The sequence below is a fragment of the Micromys minutus genome, assembly GCF_963924665.1.
Source record: "Micromys minutus genome assembly, chromosome: 6".
In the NCBI taxonomy this organism is placed as follows: Eukaryota; Metazoa; Chordata; class Mammalia; order Rodentia; family Muridae; genus Micromys; species Micromys minutus.
Window position 1 is genome coordinate 16,133,216 of NC_137975.1, and position 23,842 is coordinate 16,157,057.

The 23,842-nt window shown below is 35.9% G+C and overlaps 1 protein-coding gene across 5 annotated transcripts in view; it reads right to left on the reverse strand.

Annotated features, from left to right (window-relative positions):
• DPP10 (dipeptidyl peptidase like 10) overlaps positions 1 to 23,842 on the reverse strand; it is a gene marked incomplete at both ends in the record, with an annotated part of 1,446,555 nt that overhangs the window by 528,281 nt on the left and 894,432 nt on the right. For all 5 annotated transcript variants that reach the window (XM_080918333.1, XM_080918332.1, XM_080918331.1 and 2 more), the window contains one exon: positions 18,634 to 18,748. In XM_080918333.1, coding sequence (XP_080774459.1) covers positions 18,634 to 18,748 — 115 coding nt within the window. The remainder of the gene's footprint in view (positions 1 to 18,633; positions 18,749 to 23,842) is intronic.

The following is a 23,842-nucleotide window of genomic DNA, read 5'->3' on the forward strand; positions in this document are numbered from 1 at the left end:
CACTAAAATCAGGGACTCGACAAGGCTGTACACTCTCCCCCTACCTATTCAACATAGTACTGGAAGTCCTGGCTGGAGCAATTAGACAGCAAAAGGTGATCAAGGGGATACAAATCGGAAAAGAAGAGATAAAAACATCACTCTTTGCTGATGACATGATAGTGTACTTGTGTGACCCCAAAAATTCTGCCAGAGAACCCCTACAGCTGATAAAAAAGTTTAGCAAAGTGCCTGGATACAAAATTAACTCAAACAAATCAGTAGCCTTCCTATACTCAAAGGACAAACATGTGGAGAAAGAAATTAGAGTAAAGGTAACTTCACAATCATCACAAAATCTATGAAATACCTTGGAGTGATTCTAACTAAGCAAGTGAAGGACCTGTATGACAAGAACTTCAAACCTCTAAAGAAAGAAATCGAGGAAGATCTCAGAAAATGGAAAGACCTCCCATGCTCATGGATTGGAAAAATCAACATTTTAAAAATGGCCATCCTACCTAAAGCAATCTACAGATTCAATGCAATCCCCATCAAAATTCCAACCCAGTTCTTCATTGAATTGGAAAGATCAATGTGCAATTTCATATGGAATAACAAAAGACCTAGAATAGCGAAATCCATCCTCAACAACAAAAAAACTTCTGCGGGAATCACTATCCCTGACCTCAAGCTATACTACAAGGCAATTGTGCTGAAAACTGCATGGTAGTGGTACTGAAATAGGCCTGTGGATCAATGGAATAGAATAGAAGATCCAGAAATGAGCCCTCATGTATATGGTCACCTGATTTTTGACAAAGGAGCAGTAAACATTCAATGGAAAAAGGACAGCCTATTCAACAAAAGGTGCTGGTCCAAATGGCACTCAGCATGGAAAAAAATGAAAATAGACCCTTTCTTATCTCTTTGTACAAAGCTCAAGTATAAGTGGATCAAAGATCTCCACATTAAACCAGATACACTGAAACTATTAGATGAGAAAGTAGGGAAAACCTTAGAACACATAAGCACAGGAGAAAATTTCCTGAACAAAACACCAATGGCTCAAGCTCTAAGGTCAAAGATTAACAAATGTGACTTAATGAGATTGCAAAGTTTCTGTAAGGCTAAGGACATCGTCAAGAAAACAAAACGGCAACCAACAGAATGGGAAAAGATTTTTACCAACACCACATCAGATAGAGGCCTAATATCCAAGGTGTACAAGGAACTCAAAAAGCTAGACACCAGAGAATCAAATAACTCTATTAAAAAATGGGGTACAGAGCTAAACAAAACTTTCTCAGTTGAGGAACAACGAATGGCCCCGAAACATCTGAGGAAGTGCTCCACATCCTTAGCCATCAGAGAAATGCAAATCAAAACAACCCTGAGATTCCACCTCACACCAGTCAGATTGGCCAAGATCCAAAACTCAGATGACAGCAGATACTGGCAAGGCTGCGGAGAAAGAGGAACACTTCTCCACTGTTGGTGGGTTTGCAAGCTAATACAACCACTCTGGAAATCTGTCTGGCGATACCTCAGAAAATTGGATATAGTACTACCTGAAGACCCAGCTATTCCACTTCTGGGCATATACCCCAGAGACACTTTAATACACAAAAAAGATATATGCACCACAATGTTCATAGCGGCTCTATTTATAATAGCCAGAAGCTGGAAGGAACCCAGATGTCCTTCAGAAGATGAATGGATACAAAAATTGTGGTACATTTACACAATGGAGTACTACTCAGCTAACAGAAACAATGACTTAACCAAATTCTTAAGAAAATGGCTGCATCTAGAGAATATCATCCTGAGTGAGATAACCCAGTCACAAAAGAACAGACATAATATGCAGTCACTGATAGTGGGATGCTAACCCCAGAGGCTTGCACTCCCCCAGAAACAACTCACAGACTGTATGAAGTCCAAGAAATAAAAAAAAACAAAACAAAACAAAACAAAATCTTTACACAACAAGAAAACTTTAACTATATCCATGTTACATTTTGTTTTACATGTACTTTAGCTCATTGTAACTATTAAGTTTTCAAGGCATAAAATCAAACCTTGAAAAAAATCAAGTACTGACTAAAAAATATATTCATATTGTTTTATGTAAAAATTATGTTAAAATCTGAAAAAAGTACTGACAGAAATGTATAATTTTAAGCAAAAAATGTTTAAAATCTGTACATTTATCTTTGTTTTGTAAAATAAAGTTGTTTAAAAAATGTAGGGGAAACTAAAGGTATAGATATAACCTCAGTGACTGGGAAACAGAAACAAATTTATAATTGATATATTTGAGTGAATTGCTTTTCATTTAAAGAAGAATGTCCCTAAGTCTATTCTCACAGGTTCACATATTTCTTGACTGTGACAGGGATCTACATACATCTAAATACTTTAGAAAAAGAGAAATAATAAAAATGTGTATTTCAGAAAAATATAAATAATGAAAGTAATTTTATTTATATTGTCAATTTCCAGTGCAAGAATAAAATATGGGAAATACTCTTAAAAATAATATTCTTTAATTTTAACTTTTAAAACATTAGCAGTGCCCATCTGCTGCCTGGACCAGCTAAGCCTCAGAGATAAAGGCCTGGTGAGAAGGGGAACAGGCTAACCAGGGGGCAGAGAGATCTCTGCTGAGCGCTCACAGAAAGCTCGCCCCTGCCCTGCCTGATCCAGGGACCAGGAACCCAGCATTGGCACCTCTGTTCCCACCTGGTGGCTTTGGGGCACAGAACAGGGCTCAACCCATCTGCCACCTGGACCAGCTGAGCCCCAGAGATAAAGGGCTGGTGAGAAAGGGAACAGACAAGCCAGGGGGCAGAGAGATCTCTGCCAAGCGCACACGGAAAGCAGGCCCCTACCCTACCTTATCCAGGGACCAGGAACCCAGCATTGGGACCTCTGTTTCCACCAGGTGGCTTCAGGGCCCAGAACAGGGCTCAGACCAACCACCACATGGACCAGCAGAGATCCAGTGACACAAGCCAGGTACAAGAGAAAGCCGAGAACATATCACTGAGAACATATCAATGGCATGAGGAAAGAGAAAGACCATACCCCAGGGAAACCAAGACAACCTGGCAACACTAGAACCCAGTTCTCTCATCACAGCAAACAACAGAATAGAAAACACTCCAGAGAAAGAAGACTCAGACCTGAAATCCTACCTCAAGATGATGATAGAGATCCTTAAACAAGAGCAGGAGGAAAGGAATAAAGAATTGAAAGCTTTTAAAGAAGAAACAAAAAAAAAAAAAAAAAAAAAAAAAAAAAAAAAAAAAAACACTCAAAGAACAAGGAGAAAAGAGAACCAAAGAGATGAAGAAATGGAAGAAGAAATTTAAAACAGAAAATGACACAATGATGAAAACATTATAAGACACAATACTAGAAGTAGAAATATTAAACAAGAAATCAGGAGTTACAGAGGCAAGCTTTTCCAACAGACTAAAAGAGATGGAAGAGAGAATCTCAGGAGCTGAAGACAACTTTGAAAACATAGACAAAACAGTAAAAGAAGATCCAAAAAACAAAAAGATCCTAACCCAAAATGTCCAGGAAATCCAGGACACAATGAGAAGACCAAACCTAAGGATAATAGGAATAAAAGATGGAGAAGAATATCAAATAAGAGGTACAGTAAATATCTTCAAAGAATTGTAGAAGTAAACTTTCCTACCCTTAAGATTGAGATGACCACGAGCATAAAACAAGCCTTCAGAAACCCAAATAGGTTGGACCAGAAAAGAAATTCCTCCCAACACATAATAGTCAAAACATCAAGTGCCCAAAGCAAAGAAAGAATACTAAAAGCAGTTAGGGGAAAAGGTCAGGTAACATATAAAGGAGGAACAATCAGAATCACACCTGATTTCTCAACAGAGACTATGAAAGCTAGAAGGGCCTGGACAGACATCATGCAGACCCTAAGAGAGCACAAGTGACAGCCCAAGCTGCTATACCCAGCAAAACTATCAATCACCGTAGATGGAGAAATGAAGATATTCCAAGACAAATCTAAATTTACAAAATATCTGACCACAAACCCAGCACTACAATTAATTATAGGTGAAAAACCCAATACAACGAGGGGTACTACGTCCTAGTAAAAACAAGAAAACTCCTAAGCAAGAAAACCAAAAAAAGAAAGAGACAGAGACACAATTCCACCTACAAAAGCAATAATAACAGGAAACAGCAACCACTATTCCTTGATATCTATTAATATAAATGGACTCAACTCTCCAATAAAAAGACATAGGCTATCAGATTGAATACATAAACAAAATCCAGCCTTTTGCTGCATACAGGAAACTCATCACAGAGACAAAGACAGATACTATCTCAGAGTAAAAGTTTGGGGAAAAACTTCCAAGCAAAGAGCCCCAAGAAGCAAGCTGGAGTTGCTATTCTAATATTGAATAAAACAAATTTCCAACCAAAAGTTATCAAAAAAGATAAGGAAGGACACTTTTTACTCATTACAGGAGAAATCTGTCAGGAGGAACTCTCAGTTCTTAACATATATGCTCCAAGTACAAAAACACCCACATTCATAAAAGAAACCCTACTAAAGCTCAAAAAATACATTTCACCCCACACAATAATTGTGGGATATTTTACTAACCCACTCTCAACAATGGACAGATCATGGAAACAGAAACTGAACTAGGACACTGTAAAACTAATAGAGACTATGAACCAACTGAAATTAATAGATATCTACAGAACATATCATTCTAAAACAAAAGAATACATCTTCTTCACAGCACCTCACAGCACCTTCTTGAAAATTGACCACATAATTGAACACAGAACAAGCCTCAATCGATATAAGAAGATTGAAATATTCCCATGCATCCTTTCAGATCACCATGGTCTATGGCTGATCTTTAATAACAACAAAGACAACAAAAAGCCTATATACACATGGAAACTAAACAACGCACTGTGAAAAGATAGCAGGTTCAAAGAAGATATAAAAATAGAAAATAATTTTCTAGAATTCAATGAAAATGAAAACACGACATACCCAAACCTATGGGATGCAATGAAAGCAGTACTGAGAGTAAAACTCATAGCTCTGAGTGCTTCAATTAAGAAACTAGTGAGAGCATACACTAGCAACCTGACAGCACAATTGAAAGCTCTAGAACAAAAGGAAGCAGATACACCCAAGAGGATTAGAAGGCAAGAAATAATCAAACTTGGCCAGAAATAGACCAAATAAAAACAAAAAGAATCATTGAAAAAATCAACAAAACCAAGAGCTGGTTTGTTGAGAAAATTAATAGGATTGATAAACCCTTAGCCAGACTAACTAGAGGGCAAAGAGAGAGTATCCAAATTAACAAAATCAGAAAGGAAAGTGGAGAAATAATGACTGAAACTGAGGAAATTCAAGAAATTATCAGACCCTACTACAAAATCCTATACTCCACAAAGTTGGAAAACGTGGAGAAAATGGATGAATTCGTAGACAGATACAAGATCCTAAAGATAAACCAGGACCAAGTAAACCATCTAAATAATCCTATAACACCTAAAGAAATAGAAGAAGTCATCAAAACCTCCCAACCAAAAAAAGCCCAGGTCCAGATGTGTTCAGTGCAGAATTTTATTGCTGACATAGCACCAATACTCTCCAAACTATTACACAAAACAGAATTAGATGGAATACTACCTAACTCATTTTTTGGGGCCACAATAACCCTTGTACCTAAACCACACAAAGACCCTACAAGGAAAGAGAACTTCAGACCAATCTCAACTTATGAACGTTGATGCAAAAATACTCAACAAAATACTTGCAAACCAAATCCAAGAACACATCAAAATGATCATTCACCATGACCAAGTAGGCTTCATCCCTGGGATGCAGGGATGGTTTAATATAAGAAAATCCATCAATGTAATCCAGCATATAAACAAGCTCAAAGAACAAAATCACATGGTCATCCCACTAGATGCTGAGAAAGCATTTGACAATATTAAACTCCACTTTATGCTAAAAGTCTTGGAAAGTACAGGAATCCAAGGTCCATACCTAACCATAATAAAAGCAATATACAGCAAAGCAACAGCCAACATCAAACTTAACAGTGAGAGACTTGAAGCAATCTCACTAAAATCAGGGACTTGAAAAGGCTGCCCACTCTCCCCCTACCTACCTATTCAACATAGTACTGGAAGTCCTGCTTGAAGCAATTAGACAACAAAAGGAAATCAAAGGTATACAAAATGGAAAGGAATAAGTAAAAACATCAATTTTTGCAGAAGACATGATAGTATACTTAAATGACCCCTCAAATTCCACCATAGAACTCTTTCAGCTGATAAACAAGTTCAGCAAAGTGGCTGGATACAAAATTAACTCAAACAAATCAGTAGCCTTCCTATATTCAAAAGACAAACATGTGGAGAAAGAAATTAGGGAAAAGATACCATTCACAATAGTCACAAATCTATGACATAACTTGGTGTTACTCTAACTAATCAAGTGAAGGACCTGTATCACAAGAACTTTAAACCTCTAAAAAAAGAAATGGAGGAAGATCTCAGAAAATGGAAAGATCTCCCATGCTCATGGATTAGAAGGATCAACATTCTAAAAATGGCCATTTTACCAAAAGCAATCTACAAATTCAATGCAATCCCCATCAAAATTCCAACCCAGTTCTTCATTGAGTTGGAAAAAGCAATGTGCAATTTCATCTGGAGTAACAAAAGACCTAGAATAGCAAAATTTATCCTTAAGAACAAGAAAACATCTGGGGAAATCACTATCCCTGACCTCAAGCTATATTACAAGACAATTGTGCAGAAAACTGCATGGTACTGCTACTGAAATTCGCACATGGATCAATGGAATAGAATCGAAGATCCAGAAATGATCCCCCATGTATATGGTCACCTGATTTTTGACAAAGGAGGTATAAACATCCAATGGAAAAAGAACAGACTCTTCAATGAATGGTGTTGGTCCAACTGGCACTGAGCATGCAGGAGAATGAAAATAGACCCGTTCTTATCTCCTTGTACAAAGCTCAAGTGCCAGTGTATTAAAGATCTCCACATTAAACCAGATACACTGAAACTATTAAAAGAGAAAGTAGGGAAAACCTTAGAACAAATAGGCATAGGAGAAAATTTTCTGAATAAAACACCTAATGGCTTGTGCTCTATGGTAAAAAATCAACAAATGGGATATGATGTGATTGCAAAGTTTCTGTAAGGCTAAGGACACTGTCAAGCAAACAAAAGGGCAGCCAACAGAATAGGAAAGAATCTTTACCAACTCCACATCAGATAGAGGCCTAATATAAAAGGTATACAATGAACTCAAAAAGCTGGACACCAGAGAATCAAACACCTCTATTAAAAAATGGGGTACAGAGCTAAACAAAACATTTTCAATTGAGGAATATCGAATGGCTGAGAAACATCTTAGGAAGTGCTAGACATCCTTAGCCATCAGGGAAATGCAAATCAAAACAATCCTGAGATTCCCTCTTATACCAGTCAGATTGGCCAAGTTCCAAAACTCAAATGACAGCAGATGCTGGCGAGGCTGTGGAGAAAGAGGAACACTTCTCCACTGTTGGTGGTGTTGTAAACTGATACAACCACTCTGGAAATCAGTCTGGCGATTCCTCAGAAAATTGGACATAGTACTACCTGATGATCTAGCCATTCCATTTCTGGGCATATACCCCAGAGACACTCCAATATACAAGCAAGACGCATGCACCACAATGTTCATAGCAGCTCTATTTATAATAGCCAGAAGCTGGAATGAACCCAGATGTCCTTCAGAAGATGAATGGATACAAAAATTGTGGTACATATACACAATGGAGTACTACTCAGCTATCAGAAACAATGACTTAACCAAATTCTTAAGAAAATGGTTGCATCTAGAGAATATCATCCTGAGTAAGATAACCCAGTCACAAAAGAACAGACATAATATGCAGTCACTGATAATGAGTTTCTAACCCCAGAAAGCTCGGCCTACCCCAGAAACAACTCACAGACTGTGTGAAGTTCAAGAAAAAAAAAAAAAAAACAAAAACAAACAAACAAAAAAAAAAAACATTACACTCAATCCTTACACACCAAGAATACTTTGACTAATTCTGGTTTACATCCTGTTTTCCATGTACTTTTTGCTCATTGTAACTAGTAAGACCTTAATGCAGAATAACAAACCTTAAAAAAAAAAAAGTGAAGCACTGATAAAAATGTATTCGTATACATTTATGCAAAAATGCTTAAAATTTGATCTTTTATCTTTGTTTTTTTAAAAATAAAGTTTAAAAAATTAAAAAATTAGCAGCATACATTATAAGCGAGTTCTTTATGGCAGTGTAACCACTACATTTTCCTGGACTTTATACATATTTATCCTCCTGTTTCACAGTCTGCCACTGACCCTTATGTCCACTCTTTATCTTCTCTCCAAAATGTTGGTGTGAATGGAAACTCAGTGAAGCCAATATGGAAATCATTGTGAGGTTCCTTAAAACACCAAAATTATAGGGTTCTTGGGTATCACAGCTATACCATCACTGGGTATGTACCTGTACCATTCTGTATCAACTTACAACAAAGAAGCCTACATTAACATTTGTCATCACTATACTATTCTCAATTGCAAAAAAAAAAAAAAAAAAAAAAATGGAATGAGTCAATAAATCCGTCCATGGATGGGCTTGTAAGAAATATGTGGAATTTTATACTCATAATCAAATTTTACATGACTATAAATTATATGTAAGAAGAATAAAGTCATAGTATTTTCTGCAAAAACAAATGGAATGGGAGATCATGCTAAGTGAAAAAAGCCAGATTCAAAACATAAAGCACACATGTTTTATCTCGTATTAACAAATATAAGTATGTGTATGTTTGTGTGTTTGTGTGTGTGTGTGTGTGTGTGTGTGTGTGTGTGTGTGTAGGACTACATGAAAGCTGAAAGAAGACAATAATAAAGCAAGATTTCTCAGTGTAAGGGAATAGATTGTCTATTGTCGATTAACGTATCATGTGTAATTTTTATTCATTTGTAAATTATTATCTATCACTTATTACTATCATCTATCTATTATATAATCAACATATCACTCAATATATTTATCTGTCCTCAACAATTTATCCATATGTTTATCTATTTATCGTTTATCCACTATCATCTATCTATACCATCTATCTATCATCTATTATTCTCTATCACCTATCAAATCCAATAGAGTTGGTTTTAAAATAATGAAATGATTCTCCAATATGGACTGATGATATACTGCTCAAAGTGAATAAATTCAATTGCCACCTCTATTTCTACTCAAGAGAACATTTATCTAGTAAAGCATCTTCTTCTAAACATGTTGCAAGAAAATATATTAAGGACAGTTTTAAGTGGAGGAAATACCTGAACATGATTACATATTTATTGCTAGACTTCTCAGGTACAGTGCTACCTTGTGCTATCACAATTCTAGTTATAATTAAATAATTTAGAGAAAAATATTTAAAGTATGGAAAACTATATAACTGGTGTTTACACTTTTATATTATTTGGTTTAGCAAAGAAAATATGTGCTTATATTTTTATCAGGGCCATTTTTCTTTCAGCAATATGATGACAGGTATAGTAAAAATTTAAATTATGGTTTTCAACTTCTAAATTACGTTTTCCCCTGCGTCCAAATGAATTTCTCTACATGTTTCCTTTTATACAAAATTTTACTCACAAAACTCAGGGTCAGAATAAAGGAGAACTTTTTTATTTTGTGAAATATATTGACTCCTATCTTCTTTCCAGTAGCAGAGTGAATTGCAACCAGTTTTATACATCCTAAGACACATTGTCTACCCCAAATGCCGGAAATGCTGCTTCAGTGTTTCAGTATTTGTCTTGTGTGAAACTGAACTGCTAATCTAGCATGTATATTGTTTACTATTTATTGTTGCCATGACAAAAGAGCTAACAAAAGTAACTTAAAGAAGAGATAATGTATTCGGCCTCACCTCTGGTAAGGGGAGTCATGGTTTCTAGCGTGGGGAAGCTAATCACACTCTACAGTAGGTGTGTAGAAAATAAATGCTGGTGCTCAGCTCATTTTCTTCTTTTTTTTCAGTCTTGCCCCAAGGGAACTAAAAGCTGTTGCCTATATTATGGGTAAGCTTTTGGACCTTAGTTAATTTGAGCTAAGTCTTCCCCTGAAAATATACTCAGATGAATATCTGCTATGATTCTCGTCCCTGTCATGGGTTGGTGAGATGGATACATTTGTTGGGTAATTTTGACACAAACCTGCCAATCTGAGTATGATCCCCACAAAATCCTGTAAAAATAATAGGGGAAAACTGATTCTACCAAGTTGCCTTCTCCATGACTACACATGTGCTATATAATACATGTACCCAGATACACAGACAATACACCGCATACACAGACAATAATAATAATGTTACAAATTGGAATTGTTTGGTTGAATATTAGCTACCATAATTTATAACACTCAAGGGAGTACTTCATAATATGAACAAATAGTGTATTTCATGTTAGCAGTGGATGGTTAAATAAACCAGTACATGTCAAGCACTTAGTACAGCATCTGGTATGTGACAAAATACAATAAATGTTCTGTGTTACAATAGAATTTCTCTGACCTTTGCAAAGTTAAACATATTACCATACAAATTAAATTTCATTGTGTTCCTTTTTGGACAATGTAAGAAACATTAGAAAGAAATAAAAACAATAATAGAACAAATATAAAATAACTATTTTTTTCCTTATGTTCATTATTCATCAGAAATATGTCTATCTAACAAGCAGCAATTGGACCTGGAGAAATGGCTCAGCCTTCAAGAGCTCTTGTTGCTCTTTCAAAGAAGCCTAGTTTGGTAGATGGCACCCATATAGGGCATCTCTCAATTACTTCCAGTAGATCTGATGCCATCTACTGACCTCTGTGGGGAAACAAATACAGAGACACAAAACACACACAGACACATCAAAAGAAGCTTTTAACAGTTAGATCAGTGGATAAAAACTGTTAGGCTGTTGTTTTCTTTTGGCAGGCTAATGGTACTAAGCAATGTGACATTCTTGTGTGTTCATCTGTGTTGTTTCTAGAAAAGTAAATGAGCAAAGTCATTCCATGGTTTCTATCAACAGAACATAATCTCCTTTGCTAATTCAGCAAAACAAAACAAACAAATTGCATCTTGTTTGATGTTAATGTTTATGTGTGGGTCATGCCAATCTCAAAATCTATAAAAGATTATTTCCTCCTCATAAAAACATAATGAGAGAGCTTAATTGCTGCTTTGACATTTTAAGACACAGGTCACATGCTTTAATGACACCTGTTAAATTATAGCTGCCAAGAAATTGTTTGTGGCATAATCTAACATGACGTTCTAACTAACTCTAAGTGGGTGCTATTGTTCTGATAGCAAACAATAGTCAATATGATCAGGCCATGTTGAAATTCTGTATAATATGCATAATAACAACATATCATCTCTCACAAGACAATATGTTCTTTATGTTATCATGGGCTATGTACATATTGATGTCTATCCTTTCTAAAAAGAAAAGGTAAATATATTGTTAATATTTTATGTCTATACTTTAAGGAGCTGTTTTACATTAATTAAATATTTTTATTGGATTTTATATAATTCTATAATTAATATTACTCATTTTCACTGACTATTCCTCTTTTTCATTCTCCTCCTACTGCCATAGGACTTACTTTCATTGCCAATGTTTGTGTGTGATCTCTGAATTTAATCAGTTTCTGTCTTAAGCCTGGAAAAATTATTTACTAGAGTGAGGCTAACTTACCCAGTAGTTACCCCCAGTATGGAGAACAGCCCCTCTTACCAATATTTATTAATTCGTAATAATCCCTAAAGGGGGGTAGGGCCTTGTGAGCTCTTCCTCAAGTCATGATGAAATGTTGAGGGGCCCAGTTTTACACCTCTTCTTATTGTTAGGGCACATGTTGTTTGCTTTTTCTCTGGTTGCTGTGGCAGTAAATAGAAATAGGAAGCATTCTTTGTGTCACTATCACACAGTGAGGTTAGATATTGGGCTACATATAAATATACAATCAGAGAACATTAAAATACATCAGTGTCACATTAATGATTGAAATCATAATGTCCTCTTCAAGTACATTGATCAAGAATGAGTTTACATTTGAATTCTACGTTTCTATCATTTTATTTCCCATTTCCCAGTAGTTCCTGGTTACTGGCTTGTCTGTGGCCTGTCTGTATCACAGACCTGACTTGTCCCTATTATCTCTCCTTAACAAAAACTTTGCTCAACATTTACTGAACAGGGCAGAAAACATGGCACAGAACAAGTATGATGAACTCTCTACAGAATTCTTTAACAGTGTTACAAGGAAAAAAGTCATCCAGTTGAATCAGAAAGCATAGACATGGTGTCAAACTACATCTATGTGGCTGGCAACATTTTTGGTGAATATGTGTTTTAAGGTTTCATCCACTGTGTTGGCCTATGTTAGCAAATAATTATCACAACACACACACACGCACACACACACACACACACACACACAGTGTTCTGACTCGGAAGCTTGGAAAAGAACATAATAAAAATAAAGCATAGGTTAGGTCGTAAAAGATGATTACATGAGAAATTCAAAGCATGTAAATATGGTTATATTGGTTTCTTTATATTGGTTTCTTAAGTCAGCTTAAAATTATATAGGCTGAGTAAATAGAAGGAAAGAAAAGAAAAAAGAAAGAAAGAAAGGAAGGAAGAAAGAAAGAAAGAAAGAAAGAAATAGGTCTTAAATGACGTTTGTTGTGAGGTCTGGCAGAAGTTCAGTCTTTTAGAGGTCAAGATATCTTATCATAAATACATATCACTATAATCCTGGAACATGAGTATTTATCATTCTGAAACTAAGGCCAATTTATTTACATTTGCTTGCATGTTTTCTCCATAAACCATTTAGATCTGCTGGCCTGCTAGTTATTTTATTACAAGCACATACACACATACACATACCATATGTATGAACACACATACACACATACACAAATATACATACATATATATATATATTTTTTTTTTCTTTAAAAAAAATTTTTACAAGCATACAAGATACTTCGATTCACCACCCACTCCTCTGAGATCAAATCTACACCTCTGGGTTCCTAACTTCATGTCCTGTTTTTAAATTTTATTTTATATCCCATTGTGTCCAAATTGTACTGTTCATAAACTTGGGGGTCTAGGGCCATCTACTAGAGCACAGGTTAACTATCAGGGCCCATACCCATAAATTAAAGTAGCTTTCCTCCCACAGAGGAACACCGACATCAACTGCTCCTCATTTAAGAAGAGCTACCAGGAGCCCCTCCTCTATTCTTTCTGGAGTGTTGACTGTCTTAATCTTGTGCTGTCATCCTATGAACAAGTAAAGCTGCTGTAAATTTATGTGTGCATGAGTCCTGTCTTGCCAGAAGACATTGTTTTGTTCTGATCCTTCTTTTCTTCTGGCATTCAAAATTATTCCACTCCATTTTCTACAGTGGTTTTTAGGGACTGAGGGGGAGGAGTTAATATAGAAGTTCCATGTGTGGCTGGCCTGGCTAGGGGCATTTATTCATTGTACTTTGACTAGTTTTGAGTTGCTGCATTAAGTGCACAGCAATTTTTCTAATGAGACCTGGGATCTGCACTGATTCTGTGGCTATATATATAGGAACTTAGTGTGCAGTTTGATACCATATTCATTTTGCAAAATAATAGTAGTAGGTTTACTCCTCGGGCCTGTGAGGTTGCCAACTATGGGATTTAGCCAGGTTTATAAACCAGAAATGTGTTTCTTCCTGTAGAGTAGGCCTTAAACAGAGCAATATGTGAAGAGAGGTCTATGTGAGAAGGATAGGACAGTATGAAAAAAGGGGAGAGAGAGAAATAACTAACACTGTGACAAACACACAAACACACAAAATGAAATAGAAGAAAAGAAAAGAAATCACAATCTCTAAGCACTCCTGATTCACAAGCATGCCAAAATTGGTTACCATATACATTTACATTTTTCATAGCATAATAATGCTCATCCTACACTTGAAAACACTTGGAGTGTGCCTTTACACGAGTATTTTGATGTGATGTGGAGTGGGTCATGAATGTTGGTGCTTGTGTTCACATATGTGTAGTTACTAGAGGAAAATCCCCTATGTTCTTCTGAGGAACATCTTCCATGTCCTTGTTCTTTTGGGACAAGGTCTTTCACTGCCTTGAAGCTCAGCAATGAAGTCAAACAGAATGACCCTAGATTCCTAAGAAACTTACTGTCTTCAACTTTCCAGTGTTTCTATACAAAACAAAACAAACAGACAACAACAACAAAACACCCGAACAAACAACATGGCACTGATGCCAGATTCTGGCTATTAAACTCAAGTCTTCTTGACTACAAGGAAAACACTTTAACAAAAGACCTACCTTTCTAGCTCCTGCTAGATATTTGATGTAAATATGAAACTGGAAAAAACATTTATTCACATTACACTGGTTGCTATACCTTTAAGCATAAAAGCATTTGAAATGGTTGTTATAAATCCAAGCATGAAGACATTTGTACCATGAATATAGAGTACAGTTGTTGACCTTACATTCATTACCATCAATGACTCCCAAGGCCCAATACCAAAGTCTTCCTAAGCACGTTCTTCTCATTCTCCTTTCCCCTTTTCTCCTCCTCTTTTTCTCCTTTATCATCATCATCATCTTCTTCTTCTTCTTCTTCTTCTTCTTCTTCTTCTTCTTCTTCTTCTTCTTCTTCTTCTTCTTCTTCTTCTTCTTCTTCTCCTCTCTCTCTCTCTGTATATATATATATATATATATATTTCTATCTCTTGCCTTCCTTTTCCTTCTCCTCTTCTCCTGTTTCCTTATTTTTGGTTTTTCTTTGTACACTTGTTTTAAGACTGGATCTATCTATGTAGAATAGTCCTGGTTATATTGAAATTCCCCCATGCAACTCCTGGGCTGTCCTCAGTCACAGAAATGTGACTGCCATCCAAATTTTGAAATCAAAGGCATGCAAACCCATTATTTCTTAAACCTAGTACAAGTTAAAACTTTCTATGTTTGGTTAATATACCCAAGTATTAAACTTTTCAATTAAATGTGGATAAATGACTTTTTTTCTTTTCAGAAATGTTACTTATTGAAGGGGATACTTGATTAGTTAACTCAGTCTTCAAAAACAATTAAGTCTTTTTTTCACAAGCCACAGAAGATTCCTACAAGCTGGCAACTCAGGCACCTGTCTCAAATTACTTCAGTAATAAAATCTGCAATCAAGCCAAAATTACAATGAACATGTGTTCATCTAGATATAGGCTTGCATTCCTCAGCACATACCTACAGCCTTGGAGGCTATTTTGAGAAAAGCAGCTTCTGAATAATTTCTCAGACTAGATAATCTCTTGTCTGCTTTCACTCATGAAAATCTAAATATAACTTTTTTATGGTGAAAATGACACAAGGAGGGTGTGTGTACACTGGATTTGTATATGTTAGTAGTCTGGTCACCATTATTATAGCTTCTGTGACTTTACTCTTATGTGACAGTCATATTTTATGATAATTACACAAGCAAAGGATCATTTCATATCCTTGAAAATCCCATGTCTGTCTCTATCTCTTTCTGTCTTTCTCTGTTCTTTTTCATTGACATCTCTCTGTGTGTAGTCTTTGTTATCTCTGTCATCTCTTTGTCTCTGTCTCTGTCTCTGTCTCTCTCTCTCTCTCTCTCTCTCTCTCTCTCTCTCTAAACACACACACACACACACACACACACACACATCTCTATTTGTTCTCTCCCTCTGTCATCTCTCCTTTTCCAAGTGGAACACGCTTAAAAAGTTATAAATTAAGGCAATAGCTGTTGATTTCAGTTGTGCAGCTAACATTATATGCAATTTATTATTTGGACTTGGGGTGGGAGAGTTACTAGAAATATGTGTTTGTACAACATAAAGAGAAGTTGATATACTTAAAATTTAAAACAACAGAAAGGCAAGTCAATAACCAGAGCATCTATAATATGTTTTAATCTTCACATTTACCAACCAAATAAACTTTCCTGTATATGTTGTATTGTGGATATATATGTATGTGTGTGGATATGTGTGTGTGTGCATATATATATACATATATTATATATGTGTATTTATGTGTGTATATATGTATATGTATGTATGTATGTATGTATATATGTATATATATATATATATATATATATATATATATATACATATATTTCCAGATATGTGACTACACATGTATACAGCATTGTGTGAATGCCATAGTCTGACATCAGATGTCTTTTTACATTGTCCATTTTAGCAGTGAGACAGGAGCTTCCAGCTGAACCTAGAGCTCCTCCTTTCCCCCAGGCAGTAAGTTCATCTATCCTCTTCCTACAGGTTTCCTGTACAGATATTAGAACCGGGTTCTTTGGCCTTCCAATATAGATTGAAAACCACCCAGAGTACTCCAGATCTTCAGCAGAACTGGGACAGTGCAACTACCCAATTGGACATTTCCCGTGTCATAAAGCCATTTTTGACTTTCTAGACCATACTGTATAAGCCATTCTAATAATTTCCCTTTTAATGCATATATGTATTACAATCACTAAGTTAGGTAGAAACCTGAGTGAGCCACTGAAAAAAGTATAGTAGAAGCAGACTGAAAGGATGAATCCACAAGAATCACAAAAATTGTGTAACCAGTTTTTTCCCCTGCATCTGGGGAATAGGCATGCATTCAAGACAGCAAAAGCAAATGGTTCATTTTTTGTAATTATGCTCAAATTCTTATGTTTAAGCGAAACACCATCTGAACAGAAGCTCATCTTCCTGGAGCGGAGCTTCTTGGCACTGTGCAGTCACTTATTAGTGCCATCACAGTGCTCAATTACACCAAACCACAGATGCACGAACAAGGCAGTGAGGGGGAGGCTCCACAGAGCATGCTGGGTGAGCCAGTTCTTTCCAGGAAATCGAGTTTTCTCTCTTAATTCTTCAATTACCTGTTTTTCTTTTTCCCTCCTTTGCTGCCCCTATTCTTTTCTTTCTCGGTCTTTCCAGAGGATAAAAAAATACTTCAACTATTTAGTTTTAGTCGTTTACATATTTTGGAAATCAATATTTTTGTAAAGATGGAATATTTCACCAGGTCTCCCACTAGAGTGATTGATAACTGTCATTTGTATTAGTCACTATAATTACATGAGTAAATGACTCTGAAATGGAGCCCCTGTTAATCACATTTTGTTTAATGGGAAATAAGTTCACTATCTTTACGGGGCTTAGATAATAGTGAAGTTAGTGGCAGGGGAACTCACATGTTTAAATATAAAACGCTGAGTAACAGGTCATCAGTTTGTTAAAGGAAGCTCTGAGGTGAATTGAAGAGTCTGCCTTACTAACAAGGAGAAAAATAGAAGACATCTGATGTTGTCCTATGGATGAAAGGGTATAAATCTATTCCACAAATAAATACATTTGGATAACACAAAGCACACCTGTGTATCTTGTCTTTGTAGATAATTTCTACTCTTCCCAGGTTCTATATGTCCACATATCGGGTTGTCACACACATAAGTACAGTTCCACATTGCAAGCTTTCATCTTCAGCCCACAACAAAAGCCAAAAAGATCTGTCACTCTAGTTACTGCATTTCCAAAAGACCTCAGAACTAACTTTGTCAACACTGAGGACAATATTGTTTCAAGATTCTCACTAAGCCTCTCTCTTAAGAGTTTATTCCTTTGGAGTCTTATGTATTAGGCTAGCATCAGCCTATGTAGCCACAAACAGTTATATACTTCTGACCTTTGCAAATCTACCTGTAATTGAAAGGATTATGGCTGTGCACCACCGCACCCATTTACATAATGCTGGATGTTGGATCCAGGCTCTCATGCATGCTAGTTGAGTACTGTCTAGCTGAACTACAGTTGCAGACCTGATTTTGCCCTTTCTTCTTGAGAATGTCATATAAATAAAATTTATATAAATATTTATGCATAATACGTAGAATTTTAGGTTTGGCATCTTGCACTTAGTACTGTGCCTCCCCATCATTTTGTATATTTTGTGTGCTTTGGACATTTACTCATTTGCCTCTGGAATACTGTTTTATTATATATTTGTTTATGCATTGTCTACTTGAAGAATATATAGATTCATTCCTAGTTTGGGGTGATTTGCAATACAATTACTATAAATTATAGAGTGCAAAAAAAGAGTCACATGACATAAACATTTGTTAAACCAAAAAGTATATCTTTCAATAGAAATGGAGGCCACAAATCTTCTTAGTATCCTTGTTTTATGTGTTTTATATTTCAGTTTTATCCTAAATGCCCACATAATATTCAAAATACAAATATAATCCTGTCATTAGGCACATTATCAAATGTGCTTTTAAAAATCCAACCTGTATTAAACTGCCCAGAGAAATCCACTACTTTCATAGGGCCTCATAAACATGTCCACCATAACATCATTCAAAGAGAGGAACCAAAATGGATTACCTGGTGTTAACAGGATGACAGACATTGTGATGAGTGAACATACTACCAAAATCACCAGCAGGGCAATGGCAATTCCTTTCCAGTTTCTTTGTGGAGGGCTGTTACTTCCAAGTTCCTACAGAGACAGAGAAGGAGTTTTGTAATTATACATGCTCCAGGAAAAATGCATTCTTTAAGGGAAGATTCAGCATGGGCATAATCACAGTTTGAAAGCTGATTAGAATCAGTTTTCTCTTCAGCAACTTCTTTAATTATTCAAAGGTGTATGGATTATGAATGGGTGGATATATTTTGGGGAGTGCAATCCATTTAACCTACCAGAGAAGGTAATAGAACTTTATACACACTGCCTTGGTGTAATTGAAGCTCTAATATGCTGTCTTGGTGTAAACAAAGCTCTAATACAATAACTGTGGTTTGAAGACTCTGCAAAGGTGCTGGGAAGCAACGAGGCCAACTTGTTTTTATAATCACTGCAGTGAAAGTTACCACTTTTATCCTTGAATAACTGTCAGCTGCTATTCTAAATATATGAGGGGAAATTGGAAAGGAAAATGATACAAAATACCCTTTACCATCAAACAGTGTATTTTTTTTTAACAAATAACGTTTATTTAAATAGGTTTCCTACCATTTATTAAAAACAAACACAGTGTAGTAGCTAAGTCATCAGAGATTTTCTACATCAATGATTAAAAATATTTTTTCATTAGGCAATGTGCAGATATCGACATGGAAGTAAGATTTATGGGATAAGGTAAAGCTGAACCCCTCTGATAATGCACTTGGTTGAGCTGCTCACTTTTCAACTGACCTATGTCCCACCATGCTGCCTGGAAATGTATAAGCTTCACTTTGTGGAGTCTGGAAAACGGAACGTTGAAATGAATCTCAGCATTTCACTGAAATCGTTTCATAGGACAAGGAAACTGCAATTGGAGAGATGTCTCAGGGTTTAAGAATAGTTAATGCTCTTGTGAATGACCCTACTTTTGTTCTCAGCACCTATCTTAGGCAGTTGACAATCACCTGTAACTCCACTGCCATGGGCTCCAATGCTCTCTTCTAGATTCTGCTGTAACATGTACTATATGAACATACTCCCAGGACTACCCCTCTCTGTCTCTGTCTCTGTATATTTTATGCATACACTCACTCGCACGTGTGTGTGTGCGCGCGCGCACACACACACACACACACACACACACACACCCCTTTAAAAATATCCCATCTTTTATTGGCATTTATTATGCTTATAGCTGTGAGTTCAGTCATAAACACACTCAGTGTTAACAGCTGAGACCAAGAGGAATCAGCTCACAGGAAGTGATGTATGGTTAGTTGTTCCCTTTTTTATTGCTACCATCCTAAAAAATAGTAATTTGTTCTTTTCACTGTGATGAAAAACTACATTGACTTTCTATATACCTCTTTTTAAATTGTGTGTGTGTGTGTGTGTGTGTGTGTGTGTGTGCTGTGCATCCATTGGCAGTACGTTTGTGTGAATTTATGATTCCCATGTTTCCTACATGAAAATGCAGAGACAAAGTGGGTCATCAGATGTGTCTCAGTCTGATATACTTTTTATTGCTTTTAGACAGGGTTTCTCACTAAGCTTGGTATTGGCTGTTTTTTCCTTTTTTTTCTTTTCTTTCTTTTTTTTTCTATAAGTTCTAGTTACCCAATTGCCTCTTCCCACAAGACACAGGGCTTAAGGCATATATATACATTCTGCTTTTTACACAGTTGTTGTGAATCTGAACTCAGAACTTCATGCTTGTGTGTTGCATACTTAGATTGAGAACCTCCCTAGCCTTAATATACACATTATTCTCTGACTTCTATCTGTCTATATGCATATCCAAATGTTTATTCATGTTTACATATATTAAGTGATCTACTTATACGCAATTCATTTTAGAATTACCTAGCACAACTTTAGCTGATGACAGATGACAAACTCTTCCCTGAAATGTCACATTCACAACTACATTTCAGAATCCAACTACCACATTGGTTCTCAACCCATGGGTCATGACCCCTTTGGGGTTTCATACAAGATATCTTGCATATCAGATAGTTATATTACAATTCGTAATAGTGGCAAAATTACATTTATGAAGTAGCAATGAAATAATTTATGTTTGGGGATCACTAAAAAATGAGAATGTGCATTAATATTTCTCAGCACTAGAAAGGTTAGGAATCACTAATCTAATGACCGAGTTATAGTGGATATGGGTAACTCTGTGCCAATGCCAAGATGTCCCTCAGTAGCCAGTAGAAGGAGTGGTCATTAGTATGAATCAAAACCAGCAAATATCCTCAGAGTGGAAAAATGCTCACCTCAAGAACCAAGGGGTAAGTTTGGAGAAATGGTTCAGTAAAGTATTTCTCCTGAAACAAGAAGACTGAAGATCTGCATTTGATCTACAGTACTCATGTAATATAAGAGAAGCTAGGCATAGAAGTATACTCTTAAAACCCCAGTTATAGAAAAGGGGAGACAGGTCAATTGTGTGGCTTGCTTACCAGCTATTCTGGCTAAATCATTGAGTGATAAGCCAGCAAGAGATTCTGCCTCAAAGAGTCAAGCTAAATTTTATCTTTAGTAATGACAATGTCTTGTGTATACATGTATACACACATAAAATGCACCTGTACAAACACGCATGCTCATATGTACACATGCACACATCTTTAGAAGACATTTTCTTAACCATGTGTCTGAGAAGTCTTTTTAAGATCATTATCCTTGCTTAATCAGATATGCTACTCCTTGGGGATTAAAGACTGAACATTTATCTCACTGGCTCTTCAGCCTGCTTCTGAACAGTCACCAGCTGTCCAAAAACAAAACTCCTTGCCTTTTGTTTCTTCTCTGTATTTACTTTAGTGCTCCATTAACCTTCCTACGTGCTTAATTCTGCAAATACAAACATGGCATTTCCTACAAACCAATCCAATAAAACTCCAAATCATTTCAAATGGGGCAACAGATTGTCCCAACATTCCCTCTTGGGTAGAAGAATATTTTGAGTTATTCTGATTTGAATTGTTTCTATTATATTCATGCTGTTCACATTTTCGACTGCATATAGTTTCAAGGATGATTTGGTCCCAAGTAGTCCAAGGACATTTATACTGAATCACACAGCTTTAACACATTTGAAATTCCTCACACAGAGAACCAAAAATGCAATTGGTTTCAATATATTAATGATAAACTCAGAATTATTAATGGTGCTTTGCTGTCACATTAAAAAAAGAAACCCCAGCCCTTTCTAGTGCTGTTAAACTAAGAGTATACTGAAATTTGAATTCCTTGTTTTAATTTCCCTGTGCCTTCTGTTGTCCCTGACTGTTGTCTGAGTCTGAATCTGTACCTATGCAAAGGCTCTCTGTCTCTCTGATTCTGTGTTTATGTCCCTGCCAAAGAGCATGAGGAAGGAATGAAATACTTAACAGCAATCATTAACAGAACTTGCAAGGAATTAAGTTGCTGACTACAGCTGACTCCAACAAACTCAGGCAACAGACAGTATTGCAAACATATTACTGTATGTCAAGCAATATCGGTTTATTGTATAAAATGTTTTCAGCCAAAGATTATACTAATATACCTACAGATACATATGCATTGCTCTCTGCTTCACGGTGCATAGGAGAGTACACATCTTAGAATTACAGATATGTACTAGCTTAGTTCACTAATAGTTTATTATATAAATATTTTTTATAATAATGTATTGCATTAATGAACAATCTGAAAATATTAAAAGAATCTAAAATAATTGTCTGAAAGCTGTCATCTGACACCCAAACACAAACCATGAAATATGGACAAATAAATAGACAGACAGATAAACAGAAAAAAATGCATGCAAACATATAAGAACATGTTTGTGTGCACACATATTGTAATAAACACAATACATAAATAAATACAATAAAATTAATTTTAGATATTTTTGATTTTTCATTTACATATTTATTGAGATATGATGATCTTAATTAGTTCTGCTTTTTTTCTTACAACTTTATTTTAAAAAGAGAGACACATGTACAGATTTTTAAAAGCATTATGGTATAAAACTATATGAATACATTTTTGTCAGTACTTGATTCTTTTAGAGGCTTGATAGTATGAATTGAAATCTTACTAGTTACCACAAGCATAAAGTACACATAGAACAGAACGTAACATAAAAACAGTCAAAGTTTTCTTGGTGTGTGGTAATTTTAGATTTTTCTATGTTTCATATCATAGAAACAGCATAGTAACTGTCATAACCCTCAGTTCATTGAGAATATTTACAATGTATAGTTAAAAAAATATTTACCTAGATCTAGCTTAAAAAACCTTAAAGTACAAGACTTTGACAGGTAGCCAAATTTCCCACAAGAATACTCTCTACCATTTCACAAAATGTCTAGAGTGCTTGTAGAGTTCAGAGTTTGAGTGCCTTAGACAAGATGCACTGGGGAAGACAGTAAAATATGACAGGTATCCAATCAGCACACTACACACTGAACAGTTAGCCCACTGACAATATATTACTAGGCTACATTCAAAGATGCAAACTCTGCTGTAGGAAGTGAGGAATGTCCCTAATCTCTTCAAATTGATATGGGCTAAAGAGTTTGCACAGTCAACAATTATGGAAGTAGGGTGGCAATGCTATGGGACAGTGTGGGATTTGAAGCCAATCCACATCCAGAGGTCCAAATCAGAGAAGTCCCTTTTAATGGGGTCCATTTAACACTAATATTTTTATATTCAGAAATTTAAATGGTTTGTGTTGTCTCTATTTTTAAAGAAAATGATTGACATAATTTACGTTAGACTAGATAAATAAAAGGAAATTGAAATAATGCTCAAAGAAATCCCAAAATGTGCAAAACTAAAGATTTAAAGATTCTTAAAACCATTTATTTGTGTGCATGTTGGCATGTGTGCTTGCATGGGTGAGTGTGTGTGTGTGTGTGTGTGTGTGTGTGTGTTCACAATAGCTCAAGTGTAAAGGCCAGAGGACAACTTTAGACTTGTTTTTCTTCTTTTATCCTATGTGTATGTGTGTGGGGAAATAGACACCATGATATCATGTGAAGGACAGAGAACATTCTGCAGGAGGCACTTGTCTCCTTAGCCCTGTGTGTCCTGGTGATGAGACTAAGCAGGACTCCTTTCCCACTCAAGGCTATTACC